The following is an 18,713-nucleotide window of genomic DNA, read 5'->3' as shown; positions in this document are numbered from 1 at the left end:
GTGGATAGAAAATGTAATCAGGCCTATGATGGTTGTGTCTGTACTGGACACGTACAGGCTTTCTTGTCACTCTCTAAACAACCCAGTGTAACAGCTATTTCCATAACATTTACATTGTATTAGGTATTATAAGTAACTAGAGATGATTTAAAGCATGTGGGAGGATGTGTGTAGGTTATGTGCAAATACTACACCATATTAGGGCTTGAGCATTCCTGGATTTGGGGATCTGTGGGGGCTCCTGGAACCAATCCCCATTGATCCCAAGAAACAACTTCTCAAGACATCCAGCCAGGGAGGAAAGAATCTTGGCAGGTGCTGCCCAGCTGGCAGGAGGTGCTATTGCCTCCATAGAAGGGCCTATGCCCCCCCAAGCCATCCCCCCCATTGCTATCCCAGCTCACTCCTAGGAGGGAGTGGGGAGTGGCTTTGTTACTAATGACCCGGAGGAGGCTCTGGATCTGGCTTCCCAAGATCAGAAAGGTGAAGCCGTCAGTCAGCCTAAGTTGCCCACAGAGTTTGTTCATCTGTGATGTGGGCATGGTTATGGCAATCACTTGGGACTGCTCTGTGGAAGTTTAAAATGGGTCTGGGCCTATCTCAGGTGATCGTCCAGGCATTGTATCCCCTATCTCCACTGATGAAGCTCCAGAGAGACAGAGGACTCCAGAGAGACAGGTGACCAATCGGGCCCCAGGGAGCCTCCTTGAGCTGTAGGCCTCACCATTTGTGGACCTCTGCCCTGACAGTCCCCATCTGTCTGAGGTGGCCATGGTGTCTGTGTTCAGCTGGAGGTGCTGGAGGGGGTCAGAGAGGAGGCAGGTGTCACTGAGTCATTCATCTGGCCTTCCTGGCAGCCAGTTCACAGTGGGTAAGGGACACCAAACTGCTCATGCCACAGCTGACATATCAGACCCCTTGTCAGTCTTGACTCATTAGTGTCTGGCTCCTGGCTGCCTGCAGGGACACCATCTGTGCATACTGGGCCAGTGCCCAGGGAACTTTCTGGAACCCTGGCTGCTGCCTGAGGACACAGGGGTACAGGGAGGTGGGGAAGTTTGAGGCCCCTGAAACCCTCCACCAGGTATGTCTGGCTCGGCTGTTTCAGGCCTGTGACCCCTTGGGCCTCGGTTACCATATCAACAAAATGGGAACAACAAATGAGCTAAATGTGATTGACATAGGGATTAGATGACACGTAAACATGCTTAGCTATGTCTATTTTCACCCATCATCCTGCCCCCCGCACAAGGGCCTGGCACACAGTAGGTACTTAGTACAGGTCAGTGGAATGAATGAATGAATTGAGCCTTAGAGCACAGCAGAAGCCCTGGGGCCTGGAAGCTGGTGTGAGGAGGGGTGGGAACACTGAAGCTCAGCCAAGTTCCCTTTGCAACATTTTGTTCCCTGGCTAGGGGTCGGGGGGTGCAGGGTCCCACAGGGAGGAGACAGGTATGGGAGACAGGGAGAGGTATGTGCCCCATCCTGAGCAGACACAGGAGAGGGCCCACAGATTCACTCAAACTGCCCTGTCCCCCCACAGATCATGATAAAAGTGTTCTTGTTGAGATATTACTGTGTGGCAGCTTGAGCCACTTCCTTTGCCTCTGCATTTCATGTTATTTATGTCATAATAATCCCCTGGAAGACATTATCCCTGTTCTACAAAGGAGGAAACTGAGGCTCAGCTGAGACACATGGACGGAGGGGAGTAGCTAGCAGGGGACAGAGTGGGGATTTGAAGCCCAGGCTATCCTAGGGGTGGATCCAGCCTCAATTTGTTCCTTCTGGGCAGCCACACTCAGCCCAGGACCTCACAGTGGGAGTGGGGGTATCTAAAGGTCATGTCCTGGTGTTGGTCCCTGGAGCCCCTGGGCAAACCTAGGCTTGTGGTGAGTGTCTCTGGCCTGTTGAGGCAGCCACCAGAATGCCTGGGGTCTGAGTGGCCCTTTGTGGATACAGTTCCCTTGGCAATGAAGAAACACGAGTGAAGTCAAGAGCTCAGATTACCAGGGGGGAAACCCAGCCCTGTTTCCTTGCATGGCCCCCTGCTGGGAAGGGCCACAGCTACCTCCCATCCCCACTCTCTGCCAGACACCTAGGGCTTCTTTCCAGTGGCACAGTGGGGGTTGGGGGCAGGATTTTTGATGGGAAGTGGCATGCTGGCTCTTTAGACTTCTGTCCTCTGACAGGAGGCTCTGCCCATAACTCCCTCTTCCCACTGGACCTCGTCCAGGAAGCCAGGGCCAGCATGGAGCTACCCAGGCCTCCAAGATCCCCCAGGACCATGGGGAGGACACAAATGGACAGAGCACCCCTCAGCCCAGCTCTTGCCTACTTTGAGGACCTTAAGAACAAGAGGACTCTGCATGAACCCACTAACCTTAGGCCCTCCTCAGTCCAAGGCTTGCCTAGGTGTTGCCAAGGAAACTGACGCAGCAGCCAGAGAGCCTGGCCCAGGTCTCCATGACAACCTATGACAGCCCATCAGGGTCCATTCATCTGTGATGTCACCTGAGCCCGGAATGGGTGCCTTTCCACCCCTACCACACTTGTCACAACCAAACGTCAGAGTCTGATAGCATATTTCTGTCACAAAACACATCCTGTCTACCCCCAAACCCTCACCGTGGAGCTGAGCAAGGGGAGAACAGGTCATGATGCCCAATTTATAGCTGGGCACCCTGAGGCTGGGGGAGAGGCCAGACCCAGAGCCAGGACGAGGAACCAAGCCTCCCATTCCATCTCCTTCCCTCTGTGTACCAGGCCCCCATTCTTCCTCTGAAATTGAGAGGATAAGCTCTGAGCAGTGGTGGCACCAAGGGGTGGCTAAGACTCTGCCCACCCCTTGACTACACTCTCCATTTACTCCCCTCCTGGTGGGAGTCTGAACCTGGAGGCCCTGGATGTGCCCTAACAGCTGGCCTGAGCTGGGGCCAGAGGGAATGAGGCAGACAGTGAAGATCGAAGCGAGTCCTGCTGGCACCTGATGCCAGGCGGCCTGGATTTCCCCAGCTCTGGGCAACCTCCAGCCCAGGAGCCAGGGCCAGGGGCAGATATTTTTAGCAGAGTCACAGGCAGCTGCTTGGTGAGTGCTGGGAGGTTGGGTGGAGACTGAGTTCATCCTTTCCCTTCTCTGGGCGAGTGTCTCCTCCCAGGATTCCAGCGCACACCTCCACCTGTGGCACAAAGGGCCTCCCATACCCCCTCTGCAGCCCTCTACAGCCCCCCAGGGCCTCATGGGTGACACCAGTTTTCACCCTGAAGGGTAGGCTCATTAGGGAGCACCTTCAACTCCAGGACAGGGAGGGGAGTGGGAAGGACTTAGTGTAGGATCTAGGACCCTTAAATTCTAGCTCAGATGTGGATCTGTGGGCAGTGGGTGTCACGGGCAGAGAAGGCTGAATCTTTGTCCAGCCCGTAACTGGTCTACTTGCCGGACTGGGGAGAGGCAAGGGAGAATCCACTCTTAAAGGGCCAGACCTAATTCTTCCCTAGAAGGGAGCCGCTGGTCTGGTTTACCCATGCCCGCGTCCCTATCACGCTACTCCCCTCTTCACACACTCCTCCCCCCAGCCCCCCAATTCTTTAAAAATTTTTTTTTTCTTTTGCCACTGGTACTCAGGCAGATTCCCGTCCCTCCCGCCCCCCGCCGCGCCCCGCCCCGCCCAATTTCAGCCCCTCTACTCCCAGACAGCTACAGGGGGTGGGGTCTGGGGGGGTTGGATGTGAGAGTCCCGGAGGAGGGCGGGGGATTTCCCGGGGCAAGGGGGCGGACACGTCACCCCCGCAGCAGCGGGGGCGGGGGCGGGGGCGGGAGCGGGGGCGGGCAGAGGCTTAAATAGGCGGTTCTGGAGCCGGGACCCAGCGCGGGCTGAGAAGGCGGCGGCTGCAGCGGCAGCGCGGTTCCGATAGTTCGAGTCTGCGATAGTTGGGGTTTGCGAGTAGATCGTATCCGAGCCCGGATCCTAGTCCTGACCGTGCCTGTGTGCGAGTGGGTGAGTGTCCTGGTGGAGTGGGGTGGGGTGGCCGAACCGTCTGGGTTGCAGGTGGATGGGCCAGGCCCGGATGGGTCACGGGTTAGGGCGCCAGGACCTTCACGGCTGGGAGTGGACTCGGCAGGTCCTTGGGCGAGCATCTTGCCTGACTCCGGATGGGCAGGTCGCCCCGGGTCCCGTCCCCCTCGCGGCTTACGCGACTATCCTGGTTCCTTGTTCCCCAGACGGCTTTGGACGCGATGACCCTGAACGGTGGCGGCAGCGGAGCGAGCGGGAGCCGCGGCGGGGGCCGGGAGCGCGAGCGCCGTCGGGGCAGCACGCCCTGGGGCCCGGCGCCCCCGCTGCACCGCCGGAGCATGCCGGTGGACGAGCGCGACCTGCAGGCGGCGCTGGCTCCGGGCGCCCTGGCAGCGGCCGTGGCCGGGACCGGGCCCCAGGGTCCGAGGCCGGACTGGCCCCAGAGCTCCTCAGACTCGCTCAGCTCAGCGGGTAGCGACTCAGACGACAGCGTTTACAAGGTGCTGCTGCTGGGGGCGGCCGGCGTGGGCAAGAGCGCTCTGGCGCGCATCTTCGCGGGTGTAGAGGACGGGCCTGAAGCAGAGGCCACAGGTGAGGGCAGGGCGCTATTCAGGGATGGGGCTATTCAGGGATGGGACGATCCCAGGGTCAGGACTGGGAGCTCTGGGGCTGGGCACCTGCACTGAAAGGCAAATACCATGGGTTTCTAAAGACACTTTCAGAATCACACCTCTACCTACCTATTTCATACAAGGGGAAACTAAGGGAGAAGACTTTGGTAGGGGAAGAAATGCCCAGAGTAGAGGGCCCAGAGCACGGATATGACTACTCCGTGGGATGGGAACAGGACATCCTTTCCTGCCAGGGCTGGCAGGAGCATAACCAGAGGGAGTTTCTAGAAGAGCCCTCCGTGGCCAAGGCCCCCAGAGGGTGTGATAGTCACTATTTTGATAGACACTGTGGTTGGAGCCAGCCGGGGGCCCAGGCAGCAGGAGGAGGGCAGGGAGCACCGGGGTGGCCACCCCAGGACATTGCTAGCGAAGGGGGCATGTAGGTGGAGGTCAGGCACACGATGTCCCCCATCCTCTACTTCCCTGCCCTGTCACTTCAGTGGCCACATAGTTGCCATCTGCAAGTGTAAGGGAGGGTCGGGGTGTCTGGGGAGCTAGAAGGTGTGGCCAGAACAGGAAACCTGGCAGTGGGGACTTTTAAACAGCCAGCTGGTAACCTAGCTACTGGCCTCCTTGCTTAGGGCACACGTATGATCGTTCCATCATGGTGGACGGAGAAGAGGCGTCGCTCATGGTCTATGACATTTGGGAGCAGGTAGGATGCAGGATGGGACCCTGGGTAGGGGTGGGCAGGGTGAACAGGGGCTTTCTGGGAGTGACAGGCTTGTGGCGGGGGCATGAGGACTGTTCGGTAAATATGTGTGTGTGTGTGTGTTCCCCAGGACGGGAGCCACTGGCTGCCTGGTCACTGCATGGCCATGGGGGATGCATACGTCATCGTGTACTCAGTGACAGACAAGGGCAGCTTCGAGAAGGCCTCAGAGCTGCGGGTCCAGCTGCGGCGTGCACGGCAGACAGACGATGTGCCCATCATTCTCGTGGGCAACAAGAGCGACCTGGTGCGTTCGCGTGAGGTCTCCGTGGATGGTGAGTACGCAGCGGGCTGGGAAGGGTGGGGAGCCTGGCTGGCTGTGGTCCAGGCAGTCTTGGCCCGGCTTGAGTCCCTGGGGATCATCAAGGCCTAAAAATGTTCCGGAAGAAAACTTGGAGGGCAGGGGAGGGGGGAGAGCTGCTGCCTGCCCACAAGGCTCCCAAAGGCCTGAGAGGACTGGGGAGAGAACTAAATCTAAATCTACTGGTAGCGGGCTGGGGGGTAGCTCAGGGCCCTCCTCTCCTGCCCCTTTGGCCCTGGCCTGGCTGGTGGGGGATGAGTGGGTGGCAGAGAGTGCAGGGAACCAGGCCCGGAGGTCAGAGCCTGGATTCTAGGCCTACTGCAGTACTTCATTTAAATAGCAGACTTCAAATTATTTCAAGAAATGAATCTTTTGTGGGAGATTTACCTTTTGGGGAGCTCCTTAAACACAGGCATGCTCTGCCTGTTGGGTGACGCAGCGGCGCCTGGGACCCCAGGAGCTGGGGTCTGTGTTTCTGGGAGGACCCTTGCAGATTCCTGAGTGGCAGCTGCCATGGGGTGGCCAGGGTTCGAGTGGGCTCCTCTCTTGCCCACCCTTTGTTTATTGGTGTGTGTCTGTCCCCACCCACGCCAGAGGGCCGGGCCTGCGCAGTGGTCTTTGACTGCAAGTTCATCGAGACGTCTGCGGCGCTGCACCACAACGTCCAAGCTCTGTTTGAGGGTGTTGTGCGCCAGATACGCCTGAGAAGGGACAGCAAAGAGGCCAACGCCAGACGGCAGGCGGGGACCCGACGGCGAGAGAGCCTTGGCAAAAAAGCGAAGCGCTTCCTGGGCCGCATTGTAGCACGCAACAGCCGCAAGATGGCCTTTCGAGCCAAGTCCAAGTCCTGCCACGACCTTTCGGTTCTCTAGGCCCAGTGGGCTCTCACTGTGGAGGGCAGACGGATGGGCAGGTTGGTGGGCTGGCCCGGCCAACTGCCCTGAGTGCTTTGGGGCTGGTTCAGACTCTGGGCCTCTCGGAGCTGCCAGCCAGGCGTCCCCCACTTCATGGTCACGGACAGACAGTGCTGCCTGGGGAGGTGGCTCCCAGTGGCCAGTGAGGGCTGGGCCCGCAGAGATGCGTGTGCAGGCCCACCTGTGTCCCCAGCGCAGCCTGAGCCCAGCACGTGGGTAGCCTGTGTGTGGGGAGAGGACTCTGCTGGAGGGAGGCAATTCAGTATCCTGGGTATTTGTTTACAAACAGATTTTTGTAATAAAGACTATTTCCTGATATATCAGAGCTGTTGACTCTGTCTGTCCTCCCTCTGAGGGCTTCAGGAGCAGGAAGGTTTCTGAAGTTGAAGGATGGGGTCTCACTGCCCCACCCTGGTGTGTGGCCTGACTGTCCTCTGTTTGGACTTGAATATAGCCAGCTGGGACAAGGGGGCGAGGGGACAGAGGAGGTCTAGTGGGGGTTCAAGGAACAGGAGGAGACACAGATCTCTCCCAGCCCGTGCTATCCAGATCCTCCTTCTGCACTGGGGTGTGGCATGGCCCAGATGATTGAGGGTTCAGTCACCCTACTGTACAGAAAGGGAAACTGAGGCTGCCCAAGGGAGCACAGCCAAGCAAAAACCCGGGTCTGGCTCCATAGCTGGTCTTTCTGCCTTGCTCCCTCCTGAGTGGATGGGAACCAGCTGAGATGGGGGAAGGGGGCAGATTTCAGATATCCCGAGGGTCGGTTTGCTGAGTGTGGGGATAAGGGAGGCGCACTCTGGCAGACTGGACTACACCTCTTGGCCGAGGCTGGGCTACTGAGGGGGCCCTCACTGTTCTCTCCGCTATGAGTGGCCAGCCTAGAACATTCCATAACCAACATTGGCTAATTTGATTTTGGTGGGAACAGCTCCCTGGAGCTCTCTCTGCCTAAAATGAGAGGTCTGGCATTTGTACAGCAACGCCCACATGCTTGTGGCCACCCACCCACACCCAGTCAGCAGGAGCCCAAGGCTCTGTCATCTTTGGTACAGATGCTTGTTAGGAGTTGACCTACATGGTTTTAGGAATGAACATCCCTATTCGGTGATGGGTGGGAAGTAGTTGAGCGGGGACTGGTATACACTTCTGCCCATCCCCAAAGCCTGGAGGCAGCCTGGGACAAGGTGGAGGACAGTTTCTGAGAAGGTTCTGGGTCAGGGTCCATACATTCGTTTTTTTGTTTTTTTTTTTTTCTAATACAGATTTTGATACATGTCCATACGTTCCTGCCTTAGTTCAATGTATTCCTTCCCCAGACCTCTGGGAGCCCTTGCAACCTGGGTAGATTCCTGATTGCAGCGTGTTCAATGGCAGGAGGAGGTTTGAGGGCTCCTCCCTGTGCTCTGAGACTCACCCACGTGCACCCCGGGGCAGTGTAGCTGCTGCTGCTCCCCTCCTCCCCCTAACATGCTTCCAGGCGTGCGGAGGGCATTGTTTTCTCACAACAAGTGAGGGTCCCCGGGCCTGAAGTGACGGTCCCTGGGAAATCAGAGCCTTCCTGGCTCTGCCACTTATTGGCTGTGTGACTCTGGGCAAACCATTCAGCCTCTCTGTGCCCAAGTGTATGACATGTTGACAATGCCCCTTCAGAATGCAGCGTGTGGGATAATGAAAGTACGTGCTCAGAGCAGTGCCAAGCACTTAGCAGGAGCACAGCACGTGTGAGCTCCTCTACAGGCAGTCAGCGTGTGACAAGGCTGGGGCAGCTGAGGGGTCCTGGCCTGGGGGAGACTAACCAGATACACAGCAGAAGTGACATGGGGGAGATTGTAAGAAGCTCCAAGGATGGGGGAGGGTGCCCCAGAGACCAGGATCTTCCCACTTTTCCCACTCTCTCCCCTCCTCCTACACTCCTGGGCCCCAGAAGCTTCTCCTGGCTCTGCTTGGCTGCCTTACTGGGGGAAGGGCCCCTGGTCAGCCCTGCCACTCCCTCAAGGTCACCTGAGCTGGTTTAATCTTGTCTTTGCCTCTCAGAGGCACAAGACCGTCTATTGTCCCAGCCCTGTTGGTGTTGAGTGACCAGTCTCAGGATTTGGAGAAACACAGGGGTACTCACAGGGCTGCTGACCACACCCCTGCACTGGTCCCACGGATGGGTGACCTGGAGCCCCAGATACCCAGTTCAGGTCATGCACTGCTCATCTGTCCTTTGTGTGCAACCTCTGGCTCCTTGTCTTAGTTCCCCAAGCCAGTTAGGAGCTTCCAGGGCAGGGCAAGAGCCAGGTCATTGCTGAGTCCCTGAGTCCCTGAGTCTTGCTCTGGAGGAGCTCCCAGTCTAATGGGAGAGACACACAAATGACAACGTGGTGTCTTCTGTGCACTTATAGAGGTAGCACATGGCATATAGAGGGACATTCCCAGAGGAGGCCCCTGAACCAGCCTGTGAGCGCAGGGAAGTTTCTGGAGAAGGGAATGTCTGCGCTGAGTCCTGAAGCATGAGCAGGTACCCACCGCACAGAGGAAGGGGAGGGAAGGAAATTCCACGTAAAAGGAACAGAGTGTGCAGAGATTCAGCTGTAGATGCCGGAGCATGCGTGGGGGAGGGTGAGACCAAGTCTGGAGCCACAGAAAAAGAAGCAGCGTCCAGGCCCACAGGGCCACGGAATACCCAGTGGGCCGTGCTGAGGTGGGGAGAGTGCCAGGCCCATGATCTGCCCACCTCCCAGGGCTGGCAGTCACGGATGCTGAGCGGCGCCCAGCTTCCCAAAGTCAATGAGTAACTTGGGGGGCTGGGCGGAGCCAGACCTGTCCCTGTGGGCCCAGTGGCATTTTACACTCCCCAGCAAGTGAGGCTGAACCGCCTACCTGCTCAAGTGTCCGCCTTGCCCTACCCCACCCAGCTCGGCCTGGCCAGAGCTCCCCGGAGAAGGAGCCCTCTTGCCTGGCGGCTGGACCAAGGGAGCCAGCCTTGGGCACGAGCGGGTGAGGGGCTGGGAGCAGCGGGGTGGGCAGGACTGAGGCTGGGGGTGGAGGAGAAACACTGCCCTGTCCTCCCCATCTGGGGAGAGTTCCCAGGGGTCCATCTTAAAGTGCTTGTCGATTTGTCGATTTGTCAATGTCCTGTGTGCCCAGCTCCGGGCTCAGTGTTGCAAAATGCCGAGATTAGGGCCGGGCTCCTGCCCTCGGGCACTCCTTGCTGGAGGGTGGCAGTGGGAGGCAGGACAGTCCCGGAAACTCTGAGCCACGAGTCCTCTGTTCCAGGAGGAACCCTGTGGTCAAGTCCTCTGTGACCTTGGCCAGGCTCTGCTCTTCAGGCCTTGCCGGCAACACGAGGTGGCCAAAGGAAATGACCCTCAGGGTCATCAGGGTCTTTCTAGCTTCAGACTTTTGTGATTTGGGGGGCTGCTGGAAAATTACCACTTTGGGGTCTGTGAGCTGCGGCGGCTGTGGCAGGAAGGAGAAAAGGTCTGGAGGTGAAACCCCGGTGGAGTCCTCGTGCGGGCAAGAGCCGAGAGGCAGGGTGGCTGGGTCTGGGGACTTTGGTGGGCCTGGCCTTGGAGTTAGAGGCTACCCTGAGAGGACTGGGGAGCCACAGGCACTTCAAAGGGGAGGAGAGAAGTAGTGTCCATGCGATCACTCTGGCTGTGGCGTGGGGCGGAAACCCCTGCCCTCCGATCTGGGCTGCATCCTCACTGCCCCGTCCCCCAGGCCCGTCCTGACCATGGTCCCTGCCTGGTTGTGGCTGCTTTGCCTCTCCGTCCCCCAGGTAAGCGGGACTCTGCCCCCCTCCTTCACATCCTGGTGCTGGGGGTTGGCACGCTTGCCCCCAACTCCTGGACCGATTGCACTGACCATAGGAACAAATGGGGTTTGGGGGTTCAGAACTGGAGTTACGGGACTGTCGTGGATTCAGAAGGTCAAAAGCCAGAGGGTGGATGGACTAAGTTATGGCCTGGCCCAGGGAAGGGGCAGAAATTCCCCTCTTCTGTCATGTCCCAGTGCCTGGTGACAGGGGAGATCCTCCTATAGGCATTCCCTGAGGCCCAGCCTGCAGAGCTGTATGTGGAAGTCCCAGAAAACTATGGTGGAAATTTCCCTTTGTACCTGGCCAAGGTGAGCCTAGAGCCTGCGGGCTGCCCTCCCTCCCCGCACAGCCCTGCTTCCCCTACCGCACCCCTCCTCTTCCCTGCTCTGCTTCTCCTCCAAACCCTGCTTTCCAGAGAGTACGTATGCGGTTATGCCAGTTGAGTGTGTGACCTCAGGCAGGTGCCACTCTTCTCTGAGACTCAGTCTCCCCACATTTAAAATGAGGCCATTGGTGGAGGGGGCTTCCCCAGGACTGGCCACCACTTTACCTCTTCACCTCTGTTCTGCCCCACCAGCTGCCACTGCCCCGTGAGGAGGCTGAAGGCCAGGTTGTGCTGTCGGGGGACTTGGGTAGGGCAGCTGAGGGCCCCTTTGCTGTGGATCCAGAGTCTGGCTTCCTGCTGGTGACCAGGGCCTTGGACCGAGAGGAACAGGCAGAGTACCAGCTCCAGGTACAGCTGGGCCAGGTAGGGGAGGGCAGGCAAGGCAGGGCGGGACACTGACCACGTTTCCCTGCCAGGTCACCCTGGAGACCAAGGATGGACATGTCTTGTGGGGCCCGCAGCCCGTGCGCGTGCACGTGAAGGATGAGAATGACCAGGTGCCCCGCTTCTCCCAAGCCATCTACAGAGCTCAGCTGAGCCTGGGCACCAGGCCCGGTGAGTGACCAGGACAGCCAACTTATGGCATGGTCAGGTGGGCACTGATGGGACAGCAGAGAGCAAAGAGGTGGCCAGACAGTCGGCACAGGGACAGGGCAGCCAAGGTCCAAGCTGCCCTCTCCTGTTTCTGTCTCATCTTGTACCCACTACCCCAAGTGAGGGTCCCATCCCATCTTGGCCTCAGTTTACCCATCTGTAGAGTAAGATAAAGTGCTGTGGCTCACCTGCAGAGTCCTGACGTGATCATGACATGATCACAGACAAGGACATGGAGAGATACAGAGGCATGGGAGACTCTCCCCACTCCCTCTTTCCCTTACAGTGTACCCCACTCCCACCCACCAGGCATCCCCTTCTTCTTCCTTGAGGCTTCGGATGGGGACGAGCCAGGCACAGCCAACTCGGACCTTCGATTCCACATCCTGAGCCAGGCCCCGGCCCAGCCTTCCCCAGACATGTTCCAGCTGGAGCCTCGGCTGGGCGCTCTGGCCCTCAGTCCCCAGGGTGAGCCCGAGTTGGGTGTGCTGGGGGGGAGGCTCGGAGACATCTGGAGAAGGTGGCATCTGAACCATATGAGAAGGATGGGCTTTGAGAGACAAAGGAGGTGGAAAGAGCATTCTAGGTGGGGAGAGAAGGAAGGCAGAAGGCAGATGGCCACTGAGGCAGAGCCATGGGTGCAGGGCTAGGAAATGGTGTGAATGGAGTGTCTTAGCTCTACACCCTGGAGCCCTGGGCCAAAGGGACAAGGATAAGAGTGGCCTCAGGGGTTGTAGTTTAGGACATTGCTGGGAGACCTTGGGACTGATAGCAGGAGACATCGGGACCTGGGAGCTCAGGCCAGAGCCACAGGCTGGGGATGGAAAGAAAAGTGAATGATGCATCAGCCTGGATATCCACCTGTTCACCCATCTACCACCCCTGCACCTGTGCAGTCCATCTGCCAACACTCACTCATGCAAACACTCTCCCCTTCACACACACAACCCCCTATGCATCCACCTAGTCAACCATCCATTCATCCAACTGATCGTCTACCCTTCTACCCACCTCCCTATCTGGGTCATCCACCCACCCCTCCAGCCCATCAACCATTCACTGGGTGCATAGATATGGAAGTGACTTTGCAAACTGTCAAGTCCTGGTTGGATGCTCACAACGGTGCTAAAAAGCCTTCTCATCCTTTGGCCAACAGCATATCTCAAGCACCTGCCATATGCTTGATTTTGTATTTCACACCTTACTGAGAATAATGTCCCAGCCCCTTCCCCCTGACCCCCTGCTCAGCTGACTATCCCACCCCTTCTAGGAAGCACCAGCCTAGACCGTGCCCTGGAGGGGCCCTACCAGCTGTTGGTACAGGTCAAGGACATGGGTGACCAGGCCTCAGGGCACCAGGCCACAGCCACCATAGATGTCTCCGTAGTGGAGAGCACCTGGGTGCCCCTAGAGCCTATCCACCTGGCAGAGAATCTCCAAGTCCCATACCCACACCACATCGCCCAGGTGAGTAAGTGGCTGTCAGCGGCTGAAGCAGCCCCATGGATGGTGAAGCTGGCCCTGACTCAACTTGACCTCTGCTCCTCCCTCACTCTTCCCATCATTTCCTGTCATGGAACAGGCCCACAGCCCCTCGCCTGCCATCCTCTGGCAGGTGTGTCTCTGTGTTCTGACCTCCCTAGCTTGCCTAAGGCTTCCTCAGGGAGAACAGCTGCCACCTCCTGATGTCATGGGGATTGTCACCTAGGCCAGGAATGTCTTGGGCCTCTTCTAGGAATGCCCTGGGGTCAGGCCCAGCCTGAGAGGGCAGAAAATAAAATAACCTGGTCATTCAGGCACTTTGGGCAGGGTCCAGGCTTGGATCAGGGCAAGGCCACTATGGAGTTGCCACCACAATGAGTGCTCCAAACAGAAGGATCCTACCTGGACTCCATGCCCAGGGAGGACAGCAACTTGCTTGGGGTCACATAGTAGTTGGGGTCCAGGCTCCTCCCCTGGGAATCACCTGGGACACAAGGGCTGACAGGGATTGTTCCTGCCCCTTGGCCCGGGACCCCCATTCTGTGTCCCCCTCCCAGGTACACTGGAGTGGGAGCAATGTGCACTATCACCTGGAGAGCCAGCCCACTGGACCCTTTGATGTGGATGCAGAGGGAAAAATCTATGTGACCAGCGAGCTGGACAGAGAAGCCCAGGCTGAGGTGAGGTGAGAGGGAACCAGGGGTGTAGGCTTGAGGGTACTGGGTCACTGTCCACTTGGCTTTGGGGGTGTCACATCCCCCCCAGATGCTGAGGCAGTGCAAGAGAGCCCGGAAGATCTGAAGCTGGCCACCAGAAGGGGGCTCAGAGTCAGGCCAGGCTGGGGCTGCCCTTGGCCCTGACTGGAGCCCCCACTGCCCACTCTAGTACCTGCTCCGGGTGTGGGCTCAGAATTCCGGTGGTGAAGACTATGCAGAACCTCTGGAGCTGCAGGTGGTGGTGATGGATGAGAATGACAACGTGCCAGTCTGCCCTCCGCCTGGCCCCCCAGTCAGCATCCCTGAGCTCAGCCCCCTAGGTGAGCTATGGGCCTTGTCAGGGATGGGGGAGGGGCAGAGTCCCCATAAACCATCCTGTCTTGCTTTTCTCTGGGTTGGGGCCCAGCGTCAGGTCCCTATATCAATGCCCCTCCCCAAGAAACACACTCACTGACACAAGTTCAAGTTCAGTTTAGCACTAAAAAGGAGGGGGCGGGGCAAGGCCTCCAGGCTGGGCCATGGTTCCACCTGGGTGGGTGCTGTCTTGTAGGCACCGAAGTGACTAAGCTGTCAGCGGAGGACGCAGATGCCCCCGGCTCCCCCAATTCCCACATTGCGTATCGGCTCCTGAGTCCTGAACCCGAGGAGGGGGCAGCAGGAACAGCCTTCGAGCTGGACCCCACTTCAGGCAGCGTGACACTGGGGACTGCTCCACTCCACGCTGGCCAGAACATCCTGCTGCAAGTGCTGGCCATTGACCTAGCAGGAGCAGAGGGTGGTAAGTGCCCCCGTGGTGACCGGGCCCCCTGCCCCCGCTGTTCCTGTCCCGGCCCACCAATATGCCCTCCCCTGCCTCAGGCCTCAGCAGCACGTGCGAGGTCACAGTCACCGTCTCAGACGTCAATGACCACGCTCCCGAGTTCACCACTTCCCAGGTGAGCAGACGCCGGGGACACCTTGGGTAAGGTGCTGGTGGGGGGCTCACCACCCCTCCCCATCTCTCCAGATCGGGCCTATCAGCCTCCCCGAGGATGTGGAGCCCGGGACTCTGGTGGCCACACTCGTGGCCACTGATGCAGACCTTGAGCCTGCCTTCCGCCTCATGGACTTTGCCATCGAGGGGGGGGACGTGGATGGGATCTTCGGCTTGGATTGGGAGCCAGACTCGGGTCAGGTCCAGCTCCGCCTCTGCAAGGTAAGCAGCTGGGCAGGCAGGAACGGGGCACACACACACACACGTGTGCACAATGCACCACGCCCCAGCACACACGGTGACCCTGGCCTCGCTGGTTCCAGAACCTCAGCTATGAGGCAGCTCCGAGTCACGAGGTGGTCGTGGTGGTGCGCAACGTGGCAGAGCTGGTGGGACAGGGCCCCGGGCCTGGAGCCACGGCCACGGTGACTGTGCTGGTGGAGAGGGTGCTGCCACCCCCCAAGTTGGACCAGGACAGCTACGAGGCCACAGTCCCAGTGAGCACCCCGGCCGGCTCCCTCCTGCTGATCGTGCAGCCTGCGGACCCCACGAGCAGACCCCTCAGGTGGGCAGAAAGCCCAGCCCCTTTTCTGGGCTGGATCTCTCCTGTCCCCAGGACTGGTCCCTGGGCCTTGGAAGGGACTCCCATTATCTATGGCCTGGACTATTTCTCAAACTGTGGCTAATGCCAAGTTTTCGTCCCCTGGTGGGGGCGGGGGGAGGCGGAATCAGGGCTGGGTAGACTGGGCAGGGTATAGAGGGAGCGTTTGGACTCCACAAGAGCTAGATTACACACTACCACAAGTCCTGACACTGGGGACAGAGACTGGCACCTGGGCACTGCTGTTGCCCCTGAGTCACAGAGAGGGTGTGGAAGTTGAACAGGTCAATGGCCCTGAGTGATTCTGGGCAAGACCCCATATGTGGTCCTAGAGCCTCCCACCCCCTGCCTTTCTCTGGGCCTCAGGTTCTCCCTGGCCAATGACTCAGAGGGCTGGCTCTGCATTGACAAGGTCTCCGGGGAGGTGCACACGGCCCGGTCCCTGCAGGGCGCCCAGCCTGGGGACACGTACACAGTGCTCGTGGAGGCCCAGGATGCAGGTATGGCCAAGCAGTGTGGGGCCTCTGGGAGGGAGCACAGACTCAGACAGACAGGTGGGCAGGACTGAGCTTCCTCCCTGGGGCCCTCGCCCACATCCTCCCAGAACCAGGCAGAAGGAGGGACAAAGACCTGGGTCCAATGTCCCTCTCTGAGAATGAGTCTACCCCCAGGCGGGCAGGCCTGGCTTCTGCCTCCCCTCTCCTACCACCCTCCAAGCTTGATGCTCACAGCTCCCCAGCCCTGCCCCTTAGCCCCAGCAGGGCCTCTCAGGGTGTCAGCACAGGGCCAGGCTGGGCAGAGGAGGGTATGGAGGTGGGAGGTGGAAGGCGGGCCAGTGCCACACCTGAGGCAAGAGTCCCAGTGAGCTGAGCTCTGAAACAGGGTGAAGGGCTCTGACAGGTGAAGGGCTGGTGGGGGTGGGGAGGGCAGGGAGTCGGGCTTCGGCCAGAGCTGGGCTATGGTGCCGGCATTTCCACACTGGTGTGGGGGAGATGACAGTTGGAGAGACAAGTAGAGGGAAAGCTGCAGGCTGAGACTCATGGGCTGTGGGAAGAGGGACCAGCCCAGGGACTCCGGAGCTCACCCTCACCCCAACAATGCCTGGGCCAGCTCAGCGCTGCCTCCTTTGCAGATGAGCCGAGACTGAGCACCTCTGCCACCCTCGTGATCCACTTCCTGAAGGCCCCTCCTCCCCCAGCCCTGACTCTGGTCCCCGTGTCCTCCCGTCACCTCTGCACACCCCGCCAGGACCATGGCGTGATTGTCAGTGGACCCAGCGAGGACCCTGAGCTGGCCAGTAGGCAGGGTCCCTACAGCTTTGCCCTCGGGCCCAACCCCACGGTGCAGCGGGATTGGCGCCTCCAGCCCCTCAATGGTGTGTGGTGGGGGAAGGGGAGGGAGGCTGTGGCCGGGGCAGGGAGGGGGGGACACTTGGAAGGGAGATGCCCTTCCACCTTTGGGGTGGGGCTGAGCCTAGGGGGAGCAGCTCCCAGAGGACCTGTCTAGGCTGGTGACCCTGGTCATTGCCCACTGTCCCAACAGGTTCCCATGCCTACCTCACCCTGGCCCTGCACTGGGTGGAGCCACATGAACACGTGGTCCCTGTGGTGGTCGGCCACAATGGCCGGATGTGGCAGCTCCTGGTCCGAGGTGAGGCAGGGGCTCAGGGGCTGGCAAGGTTGGCAGGCTGCAGTTCCTGAGGGGACCAGTGGGATGCGGGGGGACGGGCTGGGTGCACACATATGCAGGCTCACGCAGACAGCATAGGCCTGTGCACACTTGCACATTTGTGGCCAGGCACACATGCAGAGGGACATGCAACTTCACACGCACATGGATACACACATGTGCACAAAAACACATATATCAGCCAGCTGGCTGACCTGGGGACTCTGAGCAGCTGGGGAGCCTTCCCCCACCACCCTTATCTCTCTCCCCCTCTCCCCAGTGATCGTGTGTCGCTGCAACGTGGAGGGACAGTGCATGCGTAAGGTGGGCCGCATGAAGGGCATGCCCACGAAGCTGTCGGCAGTGGGCACCCTCGTGGGCACCCTGGTAGCGATAGGTATTGAGGCCGGGTTCCTGCGTGTGGGAGGGCGATGGGTGGTTGGAGCTACAGCCTCCAAATAAACAGTGCCCCTGGTCCCCGTGGTGCCCTAGGTCTGAAAAAGGGACCCTCCCACTCTCCTAGTCATTATGCGTTTGCCCGCTGTTATCACAGTCATTATCTCATCATTGATAACAGCATTACTGTTACATGATTGCACATTGACTCCACATGTGGTCCCTGCCATGTGCATTATTCCATAGACTCCTTCACGTAACCCTGTGAGGTGGATCCTGGTATCTCCCCACTTTGCAGATGAGATCACTGAGGCTCAGAGAGGTTAAGTGACTTGTTCAAGGTTACACAGCCAGGTTGTGACAGAGCCCAGGTCTTTCTAGCCTAATTCCTTCAGTCTGAACCACTGTCTCCTTTCCCTTTATTTCTTTTTTTTTTTAATTTATTAATTTTTTTATTTCTCTTTCTTTTTCTATGACCCAAGATTAGAGAACTCTGGAATCCTTCCCCTTTATTTCTTTAGCCCCCTAAATGTTTTCCTTACTGGTTCTAGCACAGCGCTATGATGCGCCTTTCTCTCGGAGGTTCATGGAAACAACTCGCTGGCTCCTAGATGACCTCCACCCAAACTGTCCCACAAAGAAGGGGACTTTGGAGGCTGGGTGTACTGGAGCAGCCTGGGGGGTTGGGGCTGGTGAGGACCAAGAGGACCAAGAAGTCAAGCTTTTCTAGGCACCAAGACCAGAGTCATGCCCAGCCCAGCCTTGGGGTGCTATCTAGGGAACTTCATCTCTGTATTAAACCGATACCAAATGCAGGGAGTCCCTCGTGATGAGCAAGTCTTGCAGCCTCTTCTGAGGGCTGATCCACCTCTCTTGGGCCTCTCAGGCTTCTTACTCATCCTCATCTTCACCCACCTGACCCTGGCGAGGAAGAAGGACCTGGATCAGCCAGTGGACAGCGTGCCCCTGAAGGCGGCCGTCTGAATGGTCCAGGCAGCCCCAGCTGGGAGCTTGGCCTCTGTCCCCATCCCAGCCCACTGGGAGAGGGCCCAGCGCTGGAGATCCAGCAGGGGCCAGGACAGAGTAGAAGCCCCTCCACCTGCCCTGGAATGGAGGCACCGTCACCAGACATGTCCCTAGACCCTGAACGCTGACTTTACAGGCTGTCTATGGGAATGCTCCAAATGGCAGCACATTTCTTCAATAATAAAGCCTCAGAGAGCTGGGCTGGGCCCGAAGGGATTGTTATGCCCGTGTCCTAGTGTCCGTGTGCATGTATGCGTGTGTGTGTGTGTGTGTGTGTGCACACACCTGCCCCCTCATGCCTTCTCCTGCTGCACAGAAAGGGTCTAGGGGCTTGACCAGGGGACAAGACTGGGGTCCCTTGTGGGGAATCATATGGGCTGTTGGTGAGGTCTTGGGGTGACAGCAAGATGAGTCATTTCCTGGGGCACCAGAGCCCATTGGCCACAGACC

General features: G+C 58.7%; 2 protein-coding genes across 3 annotated transcripts; both read left to right on the top strand.

The window, feature by feature from the left end:
- The first annotated feature begins 3,859 nt into the window (after nucleotides 1-3,859).
- On the top strand, nucleotides 3,860-6,932 carry RRAD (RRAD, Ras related glycolysis inhibitor and calcium channel regulator). The gene is made up of 5 exons (XM_012742678.3): nucleotides 3,860-3,998; nucleotides 4,223-4,607; nucleotides 5,269-5,342; nucleotides 5,470-5,674; nucleotides 6,295-6,932. The coding sequence occupies exons 2-5, from the start codon at nucleotides 4,238-4,240 to the stop codon at nucleotides 6,570-6,572; spliced, it is 927 nt and encodes a 308-aa protein (XP_012598132.2). The 5' UTR covers nucleotides 3,860-3,998; nucleotides 4,223-4,237; the 3' UTR covers nucleotides 6,573-6,932.
- A 2,523-nt stretch (nucleotides 6,933-9,455) lies between these two features.
- CDH16 (cadherin 16) lies at nucleotides 9,456-18,475 on the top strand. 2 transcript variants are annotated; one of them, XM_075995700.1, is made up of 18 exons: nucleotides 9,456-9,599; nucleotides 10,326-10,383; nucleotides 10,647-10,730; nucleotides 11,000-11,155; nucleotides 11,224-11,362; nucleotides 11,711-11,869; nucleotides 12,672-12,868; nucleotides 13,441-13,563; nucleotides 13,769-13,919; nucleotides 14,150-14,377; nucleotides 14,458-14,534; nucleotides 14,606-14,794; nucleotides 14,896-15,137; nucleotides 15,540-15,673; nucleotides 16,372-16,548; nucleotides 16,716-16,823; nucleotides 17,122-17,238; nucleotides 18,124-18,475. In XM_075995700.1, the coding sequence occupies exons 2-18, from the start codon at nucleotides 10,339-10,341 to the stop codon at nucleotides 18,219-18,221; spliced, it is 2,424 nt and encodes an 807-aa protein (XP_075851815.1). In that variant the 5' UTR covers nucleotides 9,456-9,599; nucleotides 10,326-10,338; the 3' UTR covers nucleotides 18,222-18,475. The 2 variants fall into 2 exon arrangements, with proteins under 2 accessions (XP_075851815.1, XP_012598130.2); XM_012742676.2 differs by having other exon boundaries at nucleotides 9,457-9,599; nucleotides 16,306-16,548.
- Nucleotides 18,476-18,713: the final 238 nt, after the last annotated feature.

The sequence above is a fragment of the Microcebus murinus genome, chromosome 20, assembly GCF_040939455.1.
Source record: "Microcebus murinus isolate Inina chromosome 20, M.murinus_Inina_mat1.0, whole genome shotgun sequence".
Classification (NCBI taxonomy): Eukaryota; Metazoa; Chordata; class Mammalia; order Primates; family Cheirogaleidae; genus Microcebus; species Microcebus murinus.
This window is presented reverse-complemented; position numbering and strand designations above follow the sequence as displayed.

What these genes read in the sequence shown, in the direction of transcription:
- RRAD (XM_012742678.3), top strand. Translation starts at nt 4,238, where the DNA reads ATGACCCTGAACGGTGGCGGCAGCGGAGCGAGCGGGAGCCGCGGCGGG. An exon ending in GCCTGAAGCAGAGGCCACAG is followed by an intron (nt 4,608 to 5,268) that starts GTGAGGGCAGGG and finishes CTCCTTGCTTAG; the next exon opens with GGCACACGTATGATCGTTCC. An exon ending in GCGTGAGGTCTCCGTGGATG is followed by an intron (nt 5,675 to 6,294) that starts GTGAGTACGCAG and finishes CACCCACGCCAG; the next exon opens with AGGGCCGGGCCTGCGCAGTG.
- CDH16 (XM_012742676.2), top strand. Translation starts at nt 10,339, where the DNA reads ATGGTCCCTGCCTGGTTGTGGCTGCTTTGCCTCTCCGTCCCCCAG. An exon ending in TCTGGCCCTCAGTCCCCAGG is followed by an intron (nt 11,870 to 12,671) that starts GTGAGCCCGAGT and finishes CACCCCTTCTAG; the next exon opens with GAAGCACCAGCCTAGACCGT. An exon ending in GGGCACCCTGGTAGCGATAG is followed by an intron (nt 17,239 to 18,123) that starts GTATTGAGGCCG and finishes TGGGCCTCTCAG; the next exon opens with GCTTCTTACTCATCCTCATC.